General features: G+C 43.7%; 1 protein-coding gene across 9 annotated transcripts in view; it reads left to right on the top strand.

Annotated features, from left to right (window-relative positions):
- The window catches only part of chd6 (chromodomain helicase DNA binding protein 6), a 156,010-nt gene that overhangs the window by 99,949 nt on the left and 34,214 nt on the right, over positions 1–21,847 (top strand). For 7 of the 9 annotated variants that reach the window (XM_070444300.1, XM_023983761.2, XM_070444347.1 and 4 more), the window contains 12 exons: positions 1,590–1,792; positions 2,259–2,458; positions 2,888–3,050; positions 3,396–3,485; positions 3,598–3,701; positions 5,791–5,920; positions 6,193–6,271; positions 6,368–6,422; positions 6,767–7,076; positions 7,437–7,645; positions 9,169–11,166; positions 11,283–11,434. In XM_070444300.1, the coding sequence (XP_070300401.1) occupies positions 1,590–1,792; positions 2,259–2,458; positions 2,888–3,050; positions 3,396–3,485; positions 3,598–3,701; positions 5,791–5,920; positions 6,193–6,271; positions 6,368–6,422; positions 6,767–7,076; positions 7,437–7,645; positions 9,169–11,166; positions 11,283–11,434 (3,693 nt within the window). The remainder of the gene's footprint in view (positions 1–1,589; positions 1,793–2,258; positions 2,459–2,887; positions 3,051–3,395; positions 3,486–3,597; positions 3,702–5,790; positions 5,921–6,192; positions 6,272–6,367; positions 6,423–6,766; positions 7,077–7,436; positions 7,646–9,168; positions 11,167–11,282; positions 11,435–21,847) is intronic. The other 2 variants (XM_023983735.2, XM_070444235.1) reach the window with 2 other exon arrangements.

Consider the following 21,847-nt stretch of genomic DNA (forward strand, 5'->3'; position numbering starts at 1 on the left):
CAGGTGTCCACCTCTTTTGGTCATGTAGTATATGTACGGTTGGATCAAATCGGCAAGATCGGTAGGAGCAAGCCCATGTAATGCTTTGTGGGTTAGCAGTAAAACCTTGAAATCAGCCCTAACCTTAACAGTAAGCCAGTGTAGATGCTAGCACTGGAGTAATATAATCAAATTTTGGGGGTTCTAGTCAAGATTCGAGCAGCCGTATTTAGCACTAGCTGAAGTTCATTTAGTGCTTTATCCAAGTTGCTGGAGGGTAGAGGATTGCAGTAGTCTAATATTGAAGTGACAAACGCCTGGATCAGATTTTCTGTGTCATTTTTGGGAAAAAGGTTTCAGATTTTTGCAGCGTTACAAAGATGGGAAAAGGCTGCTCTTGAAATATGTTTTATATAGTTGAAGTCGGAAGTTTACGTACACTTAGGTTGGAGTCATTCAAACTCGTTTTTCAACCACTCCACCAATTTATTTTAACAAACTATAGTTTTGGCAAGTCGGTTAGGACATCTACTTTGTGCATGACACAAACAAGCCAGACTACGGTTTGCAACTGCACAAAGATCGTACTTTTTGGAGAAATATCCTCTAGTCTGATGAATCAAAAATAGAACTGTTTGGCCATAATGACCATCGTTATGTTTGGAGGAAAAAGGGGGAGGCTTGCAAGCCGAAGAAGACCATCCCAACCGTGAAGCATGGGGGATGGCAGCATCATGTTATGGGGGTGCTTTGCTGCAGGAGAGACTGGTGCACTTCACAAAATAGATGGCATCATGAGGCAGGAAAATCATGTGGATATATTGAAGCAACATCTCAAGACATCAGTCAGGAAGTTAAAGCTTGGGTGCAAATGGGTCTTCCAAATGGACAATGACCCCAAGCATACTTCCAAAGTTGTGGCAAAATGGCTTAAGGACAACAAAGTCGAGGTATTGGAGTAGCCATCACAAAGCCCTGACCTCAATCCTATATAAAATTTGTGGGCAGAACTGAAAAAGCGTGTGCAAGCAAGGAGGCCTACAAACCTGACTCAGTTACATCAGCTCTGTCAGGAGGAATGGGCCAAAATTCACCCAATTTATTGTGGGAAGCTTGTGGAAGGTTACCCAAAATGTTTGACCCAAGTTAAACAATTTAAAGGCAATGCTACCAAATACAAATTGAGTGCATGTACATTTCTGACCCACTGGGAATGTGATGAAAGAAATAAAGCTGAAATAAATAATTCTCTCTACTTTTATTCTGACATTTCACGTTCTTAAAATAAAGTGGTGATCCTAACTGACCTAAGACAGGGAATTCTTACTAGGATTAAATGTCAGGAATTGTGAGAGAAAAAACAGAGTTTAAATGCATTTGGCTAAGGTGTATGTGAACTTCCGACTTCAACTGTATGTTAATCAAAAGAGATAAGGGTCCAGAGTAACGCTGAGATCCTCCAGTTTTATTTGAGGCGACTGTACAATCATCGAGATTCATTGTCAGATCCGACAGCAGATCTCTTTGTTTCTTGGGACCTACAACTAGTATCTCTGTAGCAAGCCTGCAGTAAAGCCTACACCTGAACCTCTATCCCCCGTCTGTGACAGGAGAGCCTGGTGATTGACACGCCTCGTGTGAGGAAGCAGACACGCCACTACAACTCGTTCGAGGATGACGAGCTGATGGAGTTCTCAGAGCTGGACAGCGACTCAGAAGAGAGGCCCTGTCGCACACGCCGCCTCAGCGAGAGGAACAGACACTACCTCCGCGCAGAGTGCTTCCGTGTCGAGAAGAACCTGCTCATATTCGGGTCAGTTTTACCGCCTCATACATTTCTCAGTTATACTTTCAATAGCCTTTCTATTGTGCCATGCTGTAAAAATGATTGTGCCTTAATGTAAGTGCTCTCTGTACCTCAAATTGTACCTTAGTAAGCACTCTTACTAATTACTGCAGAGTTACATTGCACCAGTGTTTCCCAAACATCTCAAGTAACCCCCAATAAGTAACATTTATTTTATGTATTCCGGTGCTAGCACACCTGATTCAATTGGTCAACTAATGAAGGGCTTGGTGATTAATTGACAAATTAGTTGTGGAATACATCAAATATATAGCACTGGCTGGGGGTACTTGAGGAGAGGTTTGGGAATCACTGCAGTAGGCTACATTAGAGTACAGTATTTAGGTGTTGTATTTAGGTACTGACTCTGACACTAGTGTGGTGTATCTGTCCTCATGCCACCCGCTTCATCTCTCTGCGTGTGCTCGCACAGCTGGGGTCGCTGGAAGGACATCCTGACCCACGGGCGCTTCAAGTGGCAACTGGCCGAATGCGACATTGAGGTGCTGTGCCGGTCGCTGCTGGTCTACTGCGTGCGCCACTACAAGGGCGATGACAAGATCAAGAGCTTTATCTGGGACCTCATCACGCCCGCCAAGGATGGCCATAAACAGGACTTGCAGAACCACTCTGGTGAGAGACTCACTAACATCCCCTGATACAAGTTGCCATTCACTCATTCAGATTTGGAGTGGGGGAAAGAGGACAGGCAATATGGCTAGTTTTGTTGACAACACTCAAATGAATAATCAAGCTCTGAAAAGCAACTCGTAGTGCCAGAGTTTGGCATAATGGTCTAGAAAGCTGACTCCAGACCATGCATGGCACCCTACGATGGGGGTTTGAATCCACACTCAGTATCTTGTACTACATCTTGTATCTACTCCGTCTTCCCTTAGCATAAAAAAAAGAGCTATCCTCACCCTTGTCCGATGGTTTCCTATGGTCTCTAAATGACTGTAGCCATAGCTCCAACTCTGATCCCAAAGTCTGTGCTTTAATTTGGACTGTTGTGCAGTAAGGTGATTACTTGGTATCGTTTAAATCCAACCTTTCCACAAGCAGGTCTGTCGGCCCCAGTGCCCAGGGGACGCAAGGGTAAGAAATTAAAGAACCAGCTGAGTGTGCCCGAGATGAAGCATGCAGACTGGCTGGTCAACTGCAACCCAGAGGTGGTGCTGCATGACGACAGCTACAAGAAACACCTCAAACAGCACTGCAACAAGTGAGTCCCCCATTCCTCACTTTCAGCTGTTGGTGAACAGTCATGTTCTCCTCTATGAGGAATGGGATTCCTAAAGCTTACAAAACCTACATAGTCTAGTTTTTTTTATTTTATTATGATTTTAGGTGCTGAAGCCTGGGGAGTAAACGGCTAGATTTACTAAGCTTTTGTAGCTTTTCATTACATATGAAGACAGTTTCATGTTTTAGTTTTGTTTGTTTTATGTCTTCCTAAAAACAGGGGGAAACGCTTAGCAACTCCACTGGCCCTAAGTGGTTTGGTGTTTATCAAAAAAGAGACTGATGACTGGTCTATGTGTTGTGTTATGTGCCTTGTTGTACCAAGAGTACTTCTGAGGGTGAGGATGCTGTACTACCTGAAGGCGGAGGTCCTGGGAGAGGCTGCTGCCCAGTTCCTGGAGGGTATTCCTGCCAGGTACAAAGTGCACCACGAGGGCACCCATTAATCATACCACCTACTTATCTAGGTCCGGGAAACCAGACTAAAGTTAATGGCTGATTTGTGTGTGTGTGTGTGATCTGTGCAGTAAACTGGAGGTGGCACTGCCTGACATCGACTACATCGAGATCCCAGCAGGCTGGTGGGATGCAGAGGCAGATAAGTCTCTCCTCATAGGGGTACACAAACATGGTAATCCTCTAGTCTAGGGTCTCCTGTTTGTCAGACCCTCATGGCTCTTACTATACAATCCAATTTTATGTACATTGAACAAAAATATAAATGCAACATGTAACAATTTCAAAGATTTTACTGAGTTACAGTTCATAAAGAAATAAGACAATTGAAATAAATTCATTAGGCCCTAATCTATGGATTTCACGACTGTGAATAAAGATATGCATCTGTTGGTCACAGATACCTTAAAAAAAATTACAAGTGAATCAGAAAACCAGTCAGTATCTGGTGTGACCACCATTTGCCTCATGCAGCGCGACACATCTCCTTCGCATAGAGTTGATCAGGCGGTTGATTGTGGCCTGTGGAATGTTGTCCAACTCTTCTTCAATGTCTGTGCGAAGTTGTTGGATATTGCCGGGAACTGGAACACTCTGTCGTACACGTCGATCCAGACAGCATCCAAAACATGCTCAGTGGGTGACATGTCTGGTGGTTATGCAGGCCATGGAAAAACTGGGACATTTTCAGCTTCCAGGAATTGTGTACAGATCCTTGCAACGTGGGGCTGTGCATTATCATGCTGACACGAGGTGATGGTGGCGGATGAATGGCATGATAATGGACCTCAGGATTTCGTCAGGTATTGCTAAATTCAAATTGCAATCAATAAAATGCAGTTGTGGCTTTTGCCTGCCCATACCTGCCTATACCATAACCCCACTGCCACCATGGGGCTCTGTTCACAACGTTGACATCAGAAAACCGCACGCTGTCTGCCATCTGCCCGATACAGTTGATACCGGGATTCATTCGTGAAGAGCACACTTCTCCAGCTTGCCAGTGGCCAGTGAGCATTTGCCCACTGAAATCAGTTACAACGCTGAACTGCAGTCAGGTCAAGACCCTGGTGAGGACGACGAGCACAGATGAACTTCCCTGATACGGTTTTGACAGTGTGTAGAAATTCTTCAGTTGTGCAAACCCACAGTTTCATCAGCTGTCCAGGTGGCTGGTCTCAGACGATCCCGCTAGTGAAGAAGCTGGATGTGGAGGTCCTGGGCTGGCGTGGTCTGTGGTTGTGATGCTGGTTGGACGTACTGCCAAAATCTCTAAAGCGACGTTGTGGTAGAATTTAACATTTCATTCTCTGGCAACAGCTCTGATGGACACTCCTGCAGTCAGCATGCCAATTGCACGCTCCCTCAAAACGTAAGACATCTGTGGCATTGTGTTGTGTTACAAAACTGCACATTTTAGAGTGGCCTTTTATTGTCCCCAATGTTTAATGAGCTTCTTGATATGTCGTACCTGTCAGGTGGATGGATTATCTTGGCAAGGAGAAATGCTCACTAACATGGAAGTAAACGCATTTGTGCACAAGCTTAAGCTTTTTGTGCATATGGAACATTCACGGGATCTTTTATTTCAGCTCATGAAACATTGGACCAACACTTTACATGTTGCGTATATATTTTGGGTTGGTGTATTTCATGTTCCAGTATATTGAAGTCATGGTTTAGCCATTTCAGAAGATCATACATCAACCTTGGTTCTAGAGAATTTCAGGGTGTGCAAGCTTTTTTATTCGAAGACAGCACTAAAACATCTTATTTAACTAATCAAGGTCGTGATGATCAGTGGATTAGAGTCCGCTTTTAAAGACATGCTCCGGAACTTTGGGGACCATTAAGTATTTTTTAAACCTCCCACTTTGGGCTGTGTGTCAATGTGTAATTTGTACATGCATAATCTATGATCAGAATTACTTTCTTACCTCAATTAGCCATGAAATCCCTAGTTTGACAGTGACTGTTTTTCTGGAAGCTGTGCCTTTCCCAAATTGGGCCAGCCCCCTAGCAATTGGAGTTCTAGCCAATAATCTTCAGCCCCTCGCCATTTGAGTGACAGCTAGCAAAATGCACACACAGCAGAGCGAGAGTAATGATGTGGTGCACATATGTGACGTAGCCTACCACATATCACAGTTACTCGTCGTTGATAAATTGATTATACATTTTACATTAATAGTAGATTTAAGTCTAAAGCCACTGCCGTCATTACCATCGGCGCTCAGTAACCCTGGCACCTGGTGTCTCCTCAGGGTACGAGCGGTACAACGCCATGCGGGCCGACCCAGAGCTGTGCTTCTTGGAGCGGGTGGGCATGCCTGATGTCACAGCGCTCTCAGCCGAGCAGAGTGGAGGAGAGGTGATGGCTGACCTCACTGACAGGCAAGAACCACATCTGCCTTACTGTAGGGCACAAGTCTTATTTGTAGGATGGCATACAGTAATATGAACATACGCAGTACCAAATCTCAGGTGCTGTGTACGAATGTGAATGTCAACCAATGTCTGCATGCCTCAAAATGTAATGTATCAGCAATACCTCAAATCTAGTTCCCCTAAATACATCAATAAATCCTGCGTGGTCAAGCTGACTCTGGTGATGGAGTAAGTGATGTAATTTTGTGGTCTTTATCTTAATTGTTGGTTCTTTTTAGTAATTGCAAAAGTGATGACGTGAAAGACGATCCTGAAAGCAAGCAAGAGGAGGGAGGAGTGGAAAGGGTTGATAATAAGGTACGGACTCTCGAGTGACTCAGCTAAATGAAAATTAAGGATTCAGTATCTGAAAAGGTTGAGTTGTGAAGTTACCATTTATTTTTGCTCCAAAAGGATGAAACCAGCTCCAGCAATGATGCAATGGACAAGCATGACATTGTTGTTCAAGGTAAGTGTTCAGCTACCTTTGAACTTGTCTTTTTGAATAAAATGTCTTACAAACTGGAGAATCTGTGAATGCATATAGAATATGGGGGTTTTACCAACTCCAAGTTCCACCTCAATCATTTTCTACAGGTGTCACGTGGGTTAATCTACAAATAGATTGCCTTCAGGGGAAGTGTAATTTTGTCAAAACGTAGTTTTATTTCACCTAACATTCAGTCATAAAAAGCAAATGTTTAACTTCATAAAAAACGAGTTTTCCCATCTCAAAAATGGCTATAAAAGTTACAATATAATGCATGTAAATATATGTGAACAAAGCTTTGATCTGATTCTGTTACTTTCCAGACACAGGACACAGGGTCCAGGAGGGCTTTGGCCAGGAAGAGTTTGGCCAGGAGGGCATGGAGCTGAAGGGTCGCCCTCTGTGGCCCGCCGGCCCTAATCTTACTGCCAGGCTGCGTCGCCTCATCACAGCTTACCAGCGCTTCATGCGGCGCGAGCCCCTGCGTCATGACTTCTTGCTGCCAGGGGCAAGCCCGGGACCGATGTCCTGGCAACTGGGGGAGGAGCTTAGGCACTGCACGGCAACCGCTGCCAAACCTGACCCTCTCTTCCTGGAGTGGCAGAGAAGGTGGGTGATGATGTCAGAGCAAAGGTGGGTGATGTCATTGAACCCCTACATTATGTGCTGCCTTGGTCCCGTTCCCTTTCGGTTCTTTGCCCCTTACCTCCCCTCTATGTTCACTGATCTGTAAGGCCTGGGTATATCTTAGCAATACGATGATGTCTCCAGCTATTCCTATAAACTAACTTTCACATAGCATATCCTTCAAGATCTATCAACATCTGCTAGGCAAGGGGATGAAATTTGACTTTTTATGTCAAAGACATAATATAAAAATGAAGTCGGAATTGCTTTTGGCTGAGACCCACAGCTGATTCCTTGGGCAGTCACATGGTCAGTGCATGTCCCCTTTATAAAAGGCTTATGGTAGGCCTGTGTTTTTATGAGCAGGTGGACACGGCGTGAGCAAGCAGATTTCTACCGCACCGTGTCGTCGTTCGGCGTGGTGTATGACCCGGAGAAGAAAACCTTTGACTGGAGTCAGTTCCGCTCCTTCGCCCGGCTGGAAAGGAAAACGGACGAGAGCCTGGAGAGATACTTCAGCAGCTTTGTGTCCATGTGCCGCACCGCCTGCAGATTGCCCCCCAGGAAGGACGAAGGTAACTACTCCACAGGAGGCAGAGCAAGAGAGCTGGCCCTTAAAGGTGCAATAAGTAGGAATTTCATCCACGAATGTACCCACATTTCTATAATATGTAAATAGTTTATGATTAGTGAATGCTAGGGTTGCAAAATACCAGTAGCTTTCCCAAAATCCCCAGGTTTTCCAAAAATCAAGGAATATGCAGGAAATCAGTAATCATCAAACCAGAATTTTTTAACCCTAGGGAATGTCATAATGTAGTTATTTTGTTATATTCATCTTTCTATTCGTTGAAATCTTCTTCTTATTTCTTAAGGCATTTTACCTGTCGCGCTAATTGTTTGGTCAGAATCTAGCATGGAAACATGGGAATTTGTAGCTATGCTGATGTTGCCTCCCTTTTGAGGCACATGTTGCTAGAAAACCACACTGCACTTGCCCAGGCAGAGCTGCGCCAACCGTGGCAAAAGCCAATGTGATAAACTTTCTAGAATACTTTTGTGATATGAAACTAAATAAATAATCCACTTGGAACCACAAAACATATTTTCTACATTCAAAATAGTGTAGTTAGACAAAGCAAGGAAATAATTAACATGATGTTGTTTTATTGGTATTTGCAGCTGTTGTTGCTTAGTAATGCATCCAGCAAACTTCTACAACATCTTACTCAACCTTTAACTTCTACAGGATCACCCCCCCCCCCCCCCCCCCCCCCCGGGACAGTTAAGCTAATGTAGGCTAATGTGATTAGCATGAGGTTGTAAGTAACATGAACATTTCCCAGGACATAGCATATGGGCAGAAAGCTTAAATTCTTGTTAATCCAACTGCACTGTCCAATTTACAGTAGCTATTACAGTGAAAGAATACCATGCTATTGTTTGAGGAGATTGCACAATTATGAACTTGAAAACATATTAATAAGCCAATGAAGCACATTTGGGCAGTCTTGATACAACATTTTCAACAGATATGCAATGGTTCAGTTGATCAGTCTAAAACTTTGCACATACACTGCTGCCATCTAGTGGACAAAAATTGCACCTGGGCTGGAATTAATACATGATGGCCTTTCTCTTGCATTTCAAAGATGATGGTACAAAAAAAAACGCATGTTTTTTTCTTTGTATTATCTTTGACCAGATCTAATGTGTTATGTGCTCCAACATTTAATTTCACATTTCCACAAACTTCAACGTGTTTCCTTTCAAATGGTATCAAGAATATGCATATCCTTGCTTCAGGTCCTGAGCTACAGACAGTTAGATTTGGGCATGTCATTTTATTCGAACATTTTTAAAAAGGGTTAAATCCTTAAATTAACAAAAGTCTCTGCCAAAGGAAGTTGTGTTAAAAGGATGCTTCACTTTATAGATTTGTTTGCGTATTTTAGCAGTGCTTTCGAAAGCATGGGGAAGATAGGTGGAGGTTAGTAGATTTATGACAGTATTATTTTTACAATAGTAGTGACATTGCAATGGCGTGATTTGAATGATACAATTATATTAAAGTAAGCCCTCTCCATCTGTCTGTCAGGGCCTCTGGACCACAATCTGTTTGTAGAGCCCATCACGGAGGAGCGAGCAGCACGCACTCTCTACCGCATCGAACTGCTGCGCAAGGTCAGAGAGCAGGTACTGCGCCACCTGCTGCTGGGCCCAAGGCTGCAACTGTGTCGGCCCAGCCTTTACCTGCCCGTGTGGTGGGAGTGTGGCAAACACGACCGCGACCTCCTGATTGGGGCAGCCCGACACGGCCTTAGCCGCACCGACTACTACATCCTCAACGACCCGCAACTCTCCTTCCTGGAGGCCCACCGCAACTACGTCCAGAAGGAGAATCACAAGGGCTACCATCCTGGGGTGCACCACGCAGGCATGACCCCCTCACCCCACCACCACCCCTGCTGCCTGTATGAGACGGGCCTCGGCCAATGCCACTCTCCCCAGCCGCCGGAGTACCACCACCCAGCCTCCTCCTCCTCGTCGATCCATGCCCATTCTCACCCACACATCCACGTCCATGGTCACCCGCCAGAGATAGTGGGCACGGATCCCGGGGGCAGCCTAGGTATGGTGTCTGGGCCCAGGGAGGGCTTCCTGGACTGCCCCCCTCTGGATGAGTCCTTGGAGTTGGCCTCACTGCAGCAAGAGGGCCTGGCCTCAGATTCCCTCCATTGCAAGTCTGCCAAGGAGGCCTTCAACGGGTTCCCCTTCAACTCAGCGCAGGGTGGCCAGAGCATGCTCAACTCGTATGGTGTGCAGGGGGAGCTGAATGGCGAGCAGTCGGCCGAAATGGACCCTATCATCTCGGGCAAGCTGCGCAGCGATGTGTTGGTGGGGGAGCAGGGCTCCTCTGAGGAGACGGGCCTCATGGCGCCCTCGCTGGAGCTGGACCAGGAGCTGCAGGCGCCCTGGGAGAGCACGGACCACGCCGGCGCCGCAGACATTTTCAACGACGCTGACCCTATCCTGGGGGCGCCCGCCCTTGAGACGGAGTTCCTGGACCCCGAAGAGCAGCCGGGAGATGGGGGAAGGGAGGACAGAGCAGGGGGAGTGCTTGATGACTGCCTGGGTATCCCCCCCTCCCGGAGCGACCCAGGGGAGCCGCTACCCTCCAGTTTTATGCTGTTCAAGGACATCGGCGTGAGCGAGGAGGAGCCTGCTCAGGAGCACACCGACCTCTCCGCAAGCTGCCCTTCACCCTACATCCCCCCTCCGCCCCTGTCACTGTCCCATATGACCTTGTACCCCCACCACCAGGGTGATGCCGAGGAGCCAGAGGAGAGGCTGAGCAACTCGGACGCCGTCGCCCACATGCCCAGCTCCAAGGAGAGAGAGGCAGAGGATGATGTGGCCTTTGAGTTTGACAAAGAGATGTCTGTGAACAGTCTGTATCTGGTGGGGCCGGAGCAGGGCCTGGAAGCCTCAGGTATATCATGCGAGGACTCTCACCAAGAGGAGCCCTTCGAGGGTGCCTGCGATGGGACGGGAATGGGATCTCCAGTAGAGTCATTTGAGGCTGCTCTAGAGGGGCCAAGGGAAGAGACTTTAGAAAGGGACATGGCCTTAGGGCCAGGGGAGGAGGGGCTTCTAGAGGGGCAGTTTGAAGAACCCTTGGAGATGTCACCCATGGATCCCCAGGAGGAGGAACCAGTGGAGGGGCCTCTGGAAGACTCTTGTAAAGACCCAGCACCAGAAGAACCATTCGCAGGGCCATTGGTGGAGCATTACGACGTAGAACCAGAAGGGGCCTCCGAGGGGCCTGCCGAAGCAGAGAGCACTTTCAGCGAACACACACTACCCACTGTTGACGCAACAGACTCTCTGCCCTCGTCCCCCTCAGTCCCCACATCCCAGCCTGAGCTACAGATCAAACTGGAGTTCCCTCTAGACCCAGAGAGCTCTGAGAGCAAGTCGGACATCCTGGAGCCTGACAGCACTGTCCTCACGCCCAAACTGGAGCAGACAAAGGGGCTGCTGGAAGTGAAGGACGAGATCGAGGAGAGGCCCCAAAAAAGGGGAAAAACTCCAGGTAACGGTAGTTTTTTAGCAGTCTTTAAACATGTAGCATTGAAAATGACCTTTCCACGCACCTTCTCCGGATGCCCTGTAGTTGAGATCTTGTGTTATGTACTAACCACTCCACAGCCTCCGTGGTGGACAGCTATGTAGAGGTGGCACGGTTTGCAGCCCCCATGTCCATGTGTGAGATGCCTGACAGTCTGCAGGATGCGAGGGAGCCTACCATCGCCCAACTGCTGCAGGAGAAAGCCCTCTACTCCTTCTCTGAGTGGCCAAAGGTATAGTCCCAGGGAGTTGACCCGCAAACCACTTCGAAAGCAGTTTGTTTCATGTTTGCCAAGGCAATTCGTTGTCACTATCGGGTTTACCGTTAGCTGCAAAGCAAGAAGTAAAAAAATGTATATATTGATTTTCTAACTAATCCTAAGCTTAACCATAGTCTTAACCTCATGCTAAACCCTAACCAAAAAAGCAGATTTTCTTAATCATCATTTTCACGATATGTCGTCAATTTTGACAGCTAGGCCATCAAATCAATCAAATGTTATTTGTCACATGCTTTGTAAACAACAGGTTTAAACTGACAGTGAAATGCTTACTTAAGGGTCCTTTTCCAACAATATAAAGATTTTTTTTTATAAAAAGAAATTGAAATCGTGACACAAGGAATAAATACACAGTGAATAACAATAGTGGTGAGTGGCACAGCGGTCTAAGGCACTGCATCTCAGTACTACAGACCCTGGTTCGATTCCAGGCTGTATCACAACCAGCCGTGATTGGGAGTCCCGTAGGGCGGCGCACAATTGGCCCAGCGTCGTCCAGGTTAGGGTTTGACCGAGGTAGGCCGTCATTGTAAATAAGAATTTGTTCTTAACTGAATTGCCTAGTTAAATAAAGGTAAAAAAATAAATAATAAATAAAAATAACATGGCTATATACAGGGAGTACCAGGTCGATGTTCAGGGGTACGAGTTAATTGAGGTAGCAAAGTACCAGGGTTTCCGTTAGCCAGCCATTTGTGGCTTTTGGCCAAAAAATGTATAAATGAAAAGCCAATACAATAAAACTGTTGCAGGCCCCGCAAAAAAATCCAATTGCAAAATAATGCTTTTTATTAATTGATGGAAAGGCTAGTCAATTTTGTAGAATTAAATTGATCTGTGTGTATTTTCATTAGTCATCATCTTATTTATCAGTAGTCGTATCTTATTTATCCAACACAGCTATCACACATACAGATCCTATTTTGTGCGGGATTTCTCCTGTAGCTCCTCAGCTGGTTGCTCCACGAGTAAAACGTGTGCTTTTATAAGCCCATTCATTTGCTCAAACATTTGTGAATGCAATTGCGTGTTAAAAACAGTTTTGGTGCACAATTAAAAAGAGCTGCTACTTTTATTTCTCAACTGGTAATTGAAGCACGTTTCCCATTTACCATTCAAGTGCAGGCAACAGGCTATCAGCACGTCACCCACCACTTTACAATGTGAGCTGGAGGCAGTATGCATTTTGGAAAAAATACTTATTTGTTTGAAACCTGATGGCAATTGTTTTAAAGGCTTCATAGGCGGCACGTGAGTTTCAATTTTGGGGAAGCTTACAATTTATCCTACCATTTCTGCCGTTTTGCGTGCCAGTTATGATTGTCATATGCACATTTTCGTTTAACATTTTCATTTCCATAATAATGTTTTTGTTTCTCAAAATCATTGTCACGTGGTTAATAATAAAAATCTGAATTAAAATGATATAAAAGTGTAAAGTCAACTAATGCGAGATCACCAGCCTCTGCCATATGGATACATTGATACACCGTGATCCATTGAGCGCATTGAACTCATAGCTTTTAGGCCAATGTAGCAGTAGGCTTATAACTTCCATTGCTCTTTCATACCGAGGATTGGTGATTATCGAGGGGGAGATTGTTGGAAAGATTTTTCAAATACCTTACTGTGAGGAACTAGAGTTTTAATACAGTGCCTTCAGAAAGTATTCATACTCCGTGACTTATTCCACATTTTGTTTTTACAGCCTGAATTAAATATGGATTTAATACGCACAATACCGCATAATAACAAAATAACATAATAACAAAGTGAAAACATGCTTTTAGTATTGGGAGCAAATGTATTGCAAACTGGCCGGCTGGGATGTCCTTGTGCCATCGCGCTCTAACGACTCCTTGTGGCGGATGCATGCTGACTAGGGTCGCCAGGTGTACAGTATTTCCTCCGACACATTGGTGCAGCAGGCTTCCGGGTGAAGCGAGCAGTGTGTCAAGAAGCAGTGTGGCTTGGCGAGGTCATGTTTCGGGGGACGCAAGACTCTCGTCCTTCGCATCTCCCGAGTCCGTACGGGAGTCGCAGCGATGGAACAAGACTGTAACTACCAACTGGATATCACGAAATTGGGGAGAAAAAGGGGTAATAAATAAAATATAAAAATATCTTTAAGCTGTGTCAAATTGGTTGTTGATCATTGCTAGACAACCATTTTCAGGTCTTGCCATAGATTTTCAAGTAGGTTTAAGTCAGAACTGTAACTTGGCCACTCAAACATTCACTGTAAGCAACTTCACACAACATACGTCATCCAAGCGCGCAACAGAAGAGTGTAATGTCTAGACTCAGTTTGTTGTTTCTATGAAATTGTTTTGATTTACCCCCTAGAGTCGATGTTCGCGCACCCGCAGAAATCTTATTAGTATAATAAAAAAATCCCCATAAAAATCTGTTTAAGTGAGAGATGTTTTTTTTGCATTGGATGTGTCTCAATCCGCCGATGTCGCACTTCAAATGGCAAAATTATCCTTGGAATGACCTTCTTAAAACAATTCCATATAGATTTGTAGAACCTCCCCTGACTTAGAACAGGGCTTGGACTGTTAAGGGTTAAATCATTTTGAATCATAGCTCAAGTTTTAATTGCTACGGATTCCGCAATGCAGTTTGCCTTTACGGTTGGGATCGTAAGTTTGTTCCGGATTCCTGTTCAGTACCAGTTAGCTGCTACCCATCATGAAAACAGAGCAGGCCTATGCTAGCAGCGCTAGCTCACCTGTGTTTTTATCCACAGCTGGGCACAAATGCTTTAGGTGTGAAATGATTTCCACTTAATCACAAGATAAGGTGGAACTGAAAAGTAGACAGGGATTTGTCTGCCCTAAATGCAAGAGATCTTACGGCTGCTCGCTCAGCTGCGAGAAAAGGATAACCTGCTTTCTAAGTACACCGACCTTGCCCAGGCAAATCTCCATTATAAATGCCTCCTATAGCAAAGCTGTCAATGAGTCGACGGCGTTGATTTGTCCCAAACCAATGGACAAATGTTAAGCTCAACTCCACGGCCCATGAGAGACTGGATATTCGCAAGGCCCCGGGAGTCAGCACAGATCCTGGGAGTATGCCACCAGCTGGTGGCCGATCCAGTGGCACCCTCCCCCACAGCCACCACAGTTCAGCAGGCCGCTGACTCAAGACAGAAGGGTCTTGGGCCATCTTCCACCGTCCTGGGGTTTCCGACGCCATAAACTGTTGCTGGTGCAAAGAGTCAGGCTAGCCTGGGTCGAAGCCTCCATCCCCCCCTGCCCGAGGCAGTCCCATCCCGCTCCCCCTCTTCATTCCCCATCGGATTCCATCACGAGCACCATCATTGTGGGCAGCTCGGTGGTAAGAGATGTTGGCCTGCCTACGGTCTGTGGACCGGCCAAGGTCCACTGTCACCCAGGAGCCTGTGTCCATGACATCAACTCCCTCCTGCTTACAGTTCTGGCCAACTACTCCAATATTGACACCATTATCCCTCACGAGGGTAAAACAACCTTCGCTTTAGGCAATCTGAGGGAGGACTATAAAAAAAAATTGAAAACACTCTCGCTAGCACAGGGAAGAAAATAATTATCCCTTGCCCCCTCCCGTGCTATCGAAGGGGTTCGGAACGTTTCAGCCGACTCGTTGCCCTGAACGAGTACCGGGAAACTCTGCAACAACAAGAATGTCTCCTTTTGTAACAACTTTGATTTGATGTGGGAGCAACCATTTCGCTACACCCGCAATAACATCTGCTAAATATGTTTTTGTGACCAATCAAATTTGATTTGATTTGAACATGCACTTTTTAAAAGAGACAGGATTCACCCTAAACGCAGGGGTTCCAGGATTATTTCCAGCAACATCGCAAGCTATTTTAGAGACTATCGGACAGGGTCTGGTATTGCTCCAGTGCTCCCTTTCATCATCAGTAACATAGGACTTGGAAAGTATATCAACACCCATAGAAATGGCACTATAGTTATTGTGAATAACCTAATTTATGTTCCTCTAACTCCACTTTATAGTGAGTTTATACAAACTGTCATATCCTACCATTGTGATAGATTGGAGACTGTCAGAAAACGTGGTTATAACATTAATAACTTGATTTGTTATTCCATTGGTTACCTTGAGGCAGATGCCCCAGGGGTGAATATGGCACTTTTAAATGTTATTTCTCGTGAATGACCTCGTTACTGAGCTCAAAGTTGGATTACATGTTTCTAATTGAAACATGTTTATCTTCAAACTGTAGGGGCGTACTTATTGAAAACCACCCTGGACTACAGCTTGTCCTTCTCCCATCTCCACATAGGAACTCTGCAGCTCTGTCAGTGACCATCAATTTCTTGGTTCCCTCCCTGAACAAGGCCCTTTCCCCCGACAACCAGCTCTAGGAAGAGTCTTGGTGGTTCCAAACTTCTTCCATTTAAGAATGATGGAGGCCACTGTGTTCTTGGACCTTTCATGCTGCAGAAATGTTTTGGTATCCTTCCCCAGATCTGTGCCTTGACACAATCCTGTCTCGGAACTTGCTCTGACATGCACTGTCAACTGTGGGACCTTACATAGACAGGTGTGTGCCTTTCCAAATCATCATGTCCAATCAATTGAATTTACCACAGGTGGACTCTAATCAAGTTGTAGAAACATCTGAAGGACGATCAATGGAAACAGGATGCACCTGAGCTCAATTTCAAATCTCATAGCAAAGGGTCTGAATATTTAGGCAAATAAGGTTTAATACATTTGGAAAAAATTGTGTTGTGTGTAGATTGGTATATATATATATATTTGTGTGTGTGTGTATATATTTGTGTGTATGTGTGTGTGTGTATATATATATATATATATATGTGTTATATATACGTATATCACAAAGTGAGTACACCCCTCACATTTTTGTAAATATTTGAGTATATCTTTTCATGTGACAACACTGAAGAATGACACTTTGCTACAATGTAAAGTAGTGAGTGTACAGCTTGTATAACAGTGTAAATTTGCTGTCCCCTCAAATAACTCAACACACAGCCATTAATGTCTAAACCGCTGGCAACAAAAGTGAGTACACCCCTAAGTGAAAATGTCCAAATTGGGCCCAAAGTGTCAATATTTTGTGTGGCCACCATCATACGCCATACACTGCATCAAATTGGTCTGCATGGCTGTCGTCCCAGAAGGACGCCCTTCTAAAGATGATGCACAAGAAAGCCCGCAAACAGTTTGCTGAAGACAAGCAGACTAGGACATGGATTATGGACCATGTCCTGTGTCTGATGAGACCAAGATAAATTATTTGGTTCAGATGGTGTCAAGCGTGTGTGGCGGCAACCAGGTGAGGAGTACAAAGACAAGTGTGTCTTGCCTACAGTCAAGCATGGTGGTGGGAGTGTCATGGTCTGGGGCTGCATGAGTGCTGCCGGCACTGGGAGCTACAGTTCATTTGAGGGGAAACATGATGCCAACATGTACTGTGACATACTGAAGCAGAGCATGATCCCCTCCCTTCGGAGACTGGGCCGCAGGGCAGTATTCCAACATAATAACGACCCCAAACACACCTCCAAGACGACCACTGCCTTGCTAAAGAAGCTGAGGGTAAAGGTGATGGACTGGCCAAGCATGTCTCCAGACCTAAACCCTATTGAGCATCTGTGAGGCATCCTCAAATGGAAGGTGGAGGAGTGCAAGGTCTCTAACATCAACCAGCTCTGTGATGTCGTGCATGGAGGAGTGGAAGAGGACTCCAGTGGCAACCTGTGAAGCTCTGGTGAACTCCATGCCCAAGAGGGTTAAGGCAGTGCTGGAAAATGATGGTGGCCACACAAAATATTGACACTTTGGGCCCAATTTGGAAATTTTCACTTAGAGGTGTACTCACTTTTGTTGCCAGTGGTTTAGACATTAATGGCTGTGTGTTGAGTTATTTTGAGGGGACAGCAAATTTACACTGTTATACAAGCTGTACACTCACTACTTTACATTGTAGCAAAGTGTCATTTCTTCAGTGTTGTCACATGAAAAGATATACTCAAATATTTACAAAACTGTGAGGGGTGTACTCACTTTGTGATATACTGTATATATATATATAATATATATGTGTATGTGTATATATATGTGTTTGTATATATATATATATATATATATATATATAATATATATGTGTATGTATATATGTGTGGCTGTAATGTAACAAAATGTGGAAAAAGTCAAGAGGTCTGAATACTTTCCGAATGCACTGTATCCTTTATCTGAACACCACTGTGTATTTTTTACTACCTTGTTAGCACAGGGTAATACTGAATATATTATTAAGAAACGCTATCTTATCTCTGAAGTTGCTACAGATTTTGAGTGTATGAACAATACACCATTACATATTCTGCATTCCTCTTGTGATTATTTGGTTGATAAATGTAATACCAAATTAAGGGCAACCATTGATGCCATAGCTCCAGTAATGTTGAAAAAGACCACAACCATATGGAGAGTACCTTCAATGAGTGAAGAAACAAATCAGTTAAAGAGAAATTGCAGAAAGGCAGAGCAGAAGTAGAGAAAGTCAAAGTTGTAGGTCCATTATGATTTTCTGGCAATAGAAATGCCAGACGGGCTACTTTTTCTAACTTGATCAATAATAATGAAAATAATTTGAGTGCTCTAATCGACCATTGATGGCCTGATAAATCCTACCCCCGCAAACCTATGTGAACTTTCCTATCCTTTGCGGCATATTTCTGAAATAAGATTGCAACCTTTAGGCAGGGTATCAGTCAAGCAAGAACTGAGAAGTTTGATATGTGCCCTAACCTACCACGCAAAGATACTATGGAGTTATTTTCCCTGGTTGACACAGACATGCTCAGGAAAGTGATATCAAACTTAAGCCTTCTGCCTTCTCGATCCTATCCCCACCACCTTCTTCAAAACAGTCTTATTTGAAGAAGTGCAAGCTATTGTTAATCACTCACTTGCCCCGCTGCACTAAAAACTGCTATGGTGAATCTCCTTCTGAAGAAAAGTAATCTAGATTCTTAAGATCTTAGCAATTTTCGGCCAATCTCCAACCTTCCATTCTGAAGCAAAATTCTGGCGCAATTGGATTTTAAACAGCTAAATGTTTTCTAAGTGCCAACTGTATTTGAAAAATTCCAATCTGGTTTTCGTGCCCAGCTCAGAGACAGCCTTAGTGAAAGTGGAAAACAATCTTAGAGCCAACACATATGCCAAACAGCTCTCTGTCCTTGTACTCTTGGATTTAAGTGCTGCATTTGACTTTGTTGACCATGATGTCCTTCTGGACAGACTGGAGAGGTGGGTCTCCGGTCCAGTTCTAAATTGGTTTAGGACCTATTTTACCAGTCAAATTTTTTGTCATGCATAGTGAACAAACACTACATGGCCAAAAGTATGTGAACACCTGCTCGTCGAACATCTCATTCCAAAATTGTGGACATTAACATGAAGCTGGTTGAGAGAATGCCAAGAGTGTGCAAAGCTGTCATCAAGGCAAAGGGTGGCTACTTTGAAGAATCTCAAATATAAAATATATTTCGATTTGTTAAACAGTTTTTTTGGTTACTACATGATTCCATTTGTGTTATTTCATAGTTTTGATGTCTTCACTATTATTCTACAATGTAGAAAATAGTGAAAAATAAAGAAAATCCTTGAATGAGTAGTGTACAAACATTTCACTGGTACTGTATAAGAGATCTTAAAACAGGTTTTTAGCTTTGCTTTTCCTTAGGGTGCTTTTTTTGTCTCCGTTTTTGTTATTCTTTTGTTTTTATCCTCTTATGTTGATTGTGTAGTTAATATTTTTATTTTCATAGGTTTTTTTATCAGTTTTTTCCCGTGAAGCGCATTGCGTTGCATTCATGTCTGAAATGTGCTGTAGAAACGTTTGATTTGATTGTCCTGCTGAAAGGTGAATTAATCTCCCAGTGTTTGGTGGAAAGCCGACTAAACCAGGTCTCTTTTTTGTCCTAAAGAATTCCTTAACGATTACAATACAATTATACCATAGGCATAGGATTACAAGTATACCATAGGGTATATGACTACAAGTGTACCATAGGGCGCCACACAATTGGCTCAGCGTCGTCCGGGTTAGTGGGGGATTTGGTGGGGTAGGCCGTCATTGTAAAATAAGAATTTGTTCTCAACTGACTTGCCTAGTTAAATAAAGGTAAAAATATATACCCATAACATGATGAACCCACCACTAGGCTTGAAAATATGGAGAGTGGTACTCAGTAATGTGTTGTATTTTATTTGCTCTAAATATAACACTTTGTATTCAGGACATCTTGTTCAGGGGCAGAAAGACAGATTTTTACCTTGTCAGCTCGGGGATTCGATCTAACAACTTTTCGGTTACTGGCCCAATGCTCTAACCACTAGGCTACCTGCTGCCCCTAAATATAAAGTGAATTTCTTTGCCATATTTTTTGTAGTATTACTTTAGTGCCTTGTTGCGAACAGGATGCATGTTTTGGAATATTTGTATTCTGTACAGGCTTCCTTTTCACTCTGTTGATTAGGTTAGTATTGTGGCGTAACTACAATGGTGTTGATACATCCTCAGTTTTCTCCTATCACAGCCATTAAACTCTGTAACTGTTTTAAAATCACAATTGGCCTCATGGTGAAATCCCTGAGTGGTTTCCTTCCTCTCTGGCAACTGAGTTAGGAAGGACGCCTGTATCTTTTGTAGTGACTGGGTGTATTATACACCATCCAAAGTGTAATTAATAACTTCACGATGCTCAAAGGGATATTCAATATCTGTATTTTATTTTTTACCCATTTAGCAATAGGTGCCCTTCTTTGCGAGGCAGAGGTCTTTGTGGTTGAATCTGTGTTTGAAATTCACTGCTCGAATGATGGACCTTACAATTATCTGTATGTAAAAATCATGTCAAACACTTATTGCACACCGGGTTAGTCCATGCAACTAATTAGGTGACTTGTTAAGCACATTTTTACTTCTGAACTTATTTAGGCTTGTCATGACTAAGGGGTTGAGTACTTATTGACTCAAGACATTTTAGCTATTCATTTTTAATTAATTTGTTAAAAAATATATAAAAACATAATTACACTTTGACATTACGAGGTATTGTGCGTGTAGGCAAGGGCCCAAAAATCTTAATCCATTTTAAATTCAGGCTGTAACACAAGAAAATGGGGAAAAGGTCAAAGGGTGTGAATACTTTCTGTGCATTATCATTCACAAAGAAAAAAGAAAAAAAACTGTCCTACATTTTCACGCAGCAGGCCAGGTACTTCTATGCGTGCTCAGGCGCGCACAAGCCCTCAACATTACCAGGACAGAGAAACCAGACACATGCTCATTGCTCACATGGCGCACTCCAAACAAAAGACAATAAAAAAATGTACGAATCTTGTGATGGTTATGAAATGAGTGTAGCAGGTTGTGAACTCTGTAAACAATGAGAATGGTAAATGACTGTAATTAATACATGCATTAACAGAAATTTATGTAACCAAGAGACAAGAGATTAACAGTACATTTACAAGAGATTACGTTTACTCTTGGATACATACTGTATGTATTCGGGATTTGTATTATTTTTTTAATGATCAAAGGGTAAACAATTCACACAATGAATGCGCAAGAATTGGCGGAAGACAGCGTAGCCATTCGGAGAGAGACTCGCCTATATCTTCGCCACACACCCCTCCGCTTCTTGTCTCAACAGTTTGAGTTGAGTTTATTTTATTTTTATTTTTACAGGGACATTGCACATTAATCAACATTTCAGTAAAAGTGACGGTTTTAGCCAGCCAGCTTATTTTCAACTGCAGTCCCTGGGCAGGTTATTGAAAACAATTAGAATAACAATACAGACGAGAGCAGTGAGCACACGCAGAGCAACATACTGTAGGACAAGCAAGACGTTGCATGCAGACAGAGCAACATAGCACAAAAAGGCAAGATTTTAAATTATACTCAAGACACATTATCTTCACGCATAATTTAGATGCTTTTCACTGAAAGCCGCAACTCAATAATCAGCTAGACCTATTGACCGGCTTGGAATTTCGTGATTTTAGGGTCAAGGCCATTTGGCCTTCAAGAGGTGCCCTATCTGCCAGGGCACCAAGGACATCTAATAGGGCACCAAGGCCATTAACCAAAATAGCCGATTAAATTGATTTGAAAACCAAAAAACAGTAGCTATTCTGCCGTGTGCGCATTGCTGCTCTTATAATGTGAAGAAATAGCCTAATAGTTTTATCAACATTTTAAGCTAAACTTTCTGATCTGTTGCCACAGCCTCATTGCTTTTAGAAGGTTTTTCGATGTACAGTGGTTCTATTAATTTGGGATCTATAGTGTTC

Source organism: Salvelinus sp. IW2-2015, linkage group LG1, assembly GCF_002910315.2.
Source record: "Salvelinus sp. IW2-2015 linkage group LG1, ASM291031v2, whole genome shotgun sequence".
NCBI lineage: Eukaryota > Metazoa > Chordata > Actinopteri > Salmoniformes > Salmonidae > Salvelinus > Salvelinus sp. IW2-2015.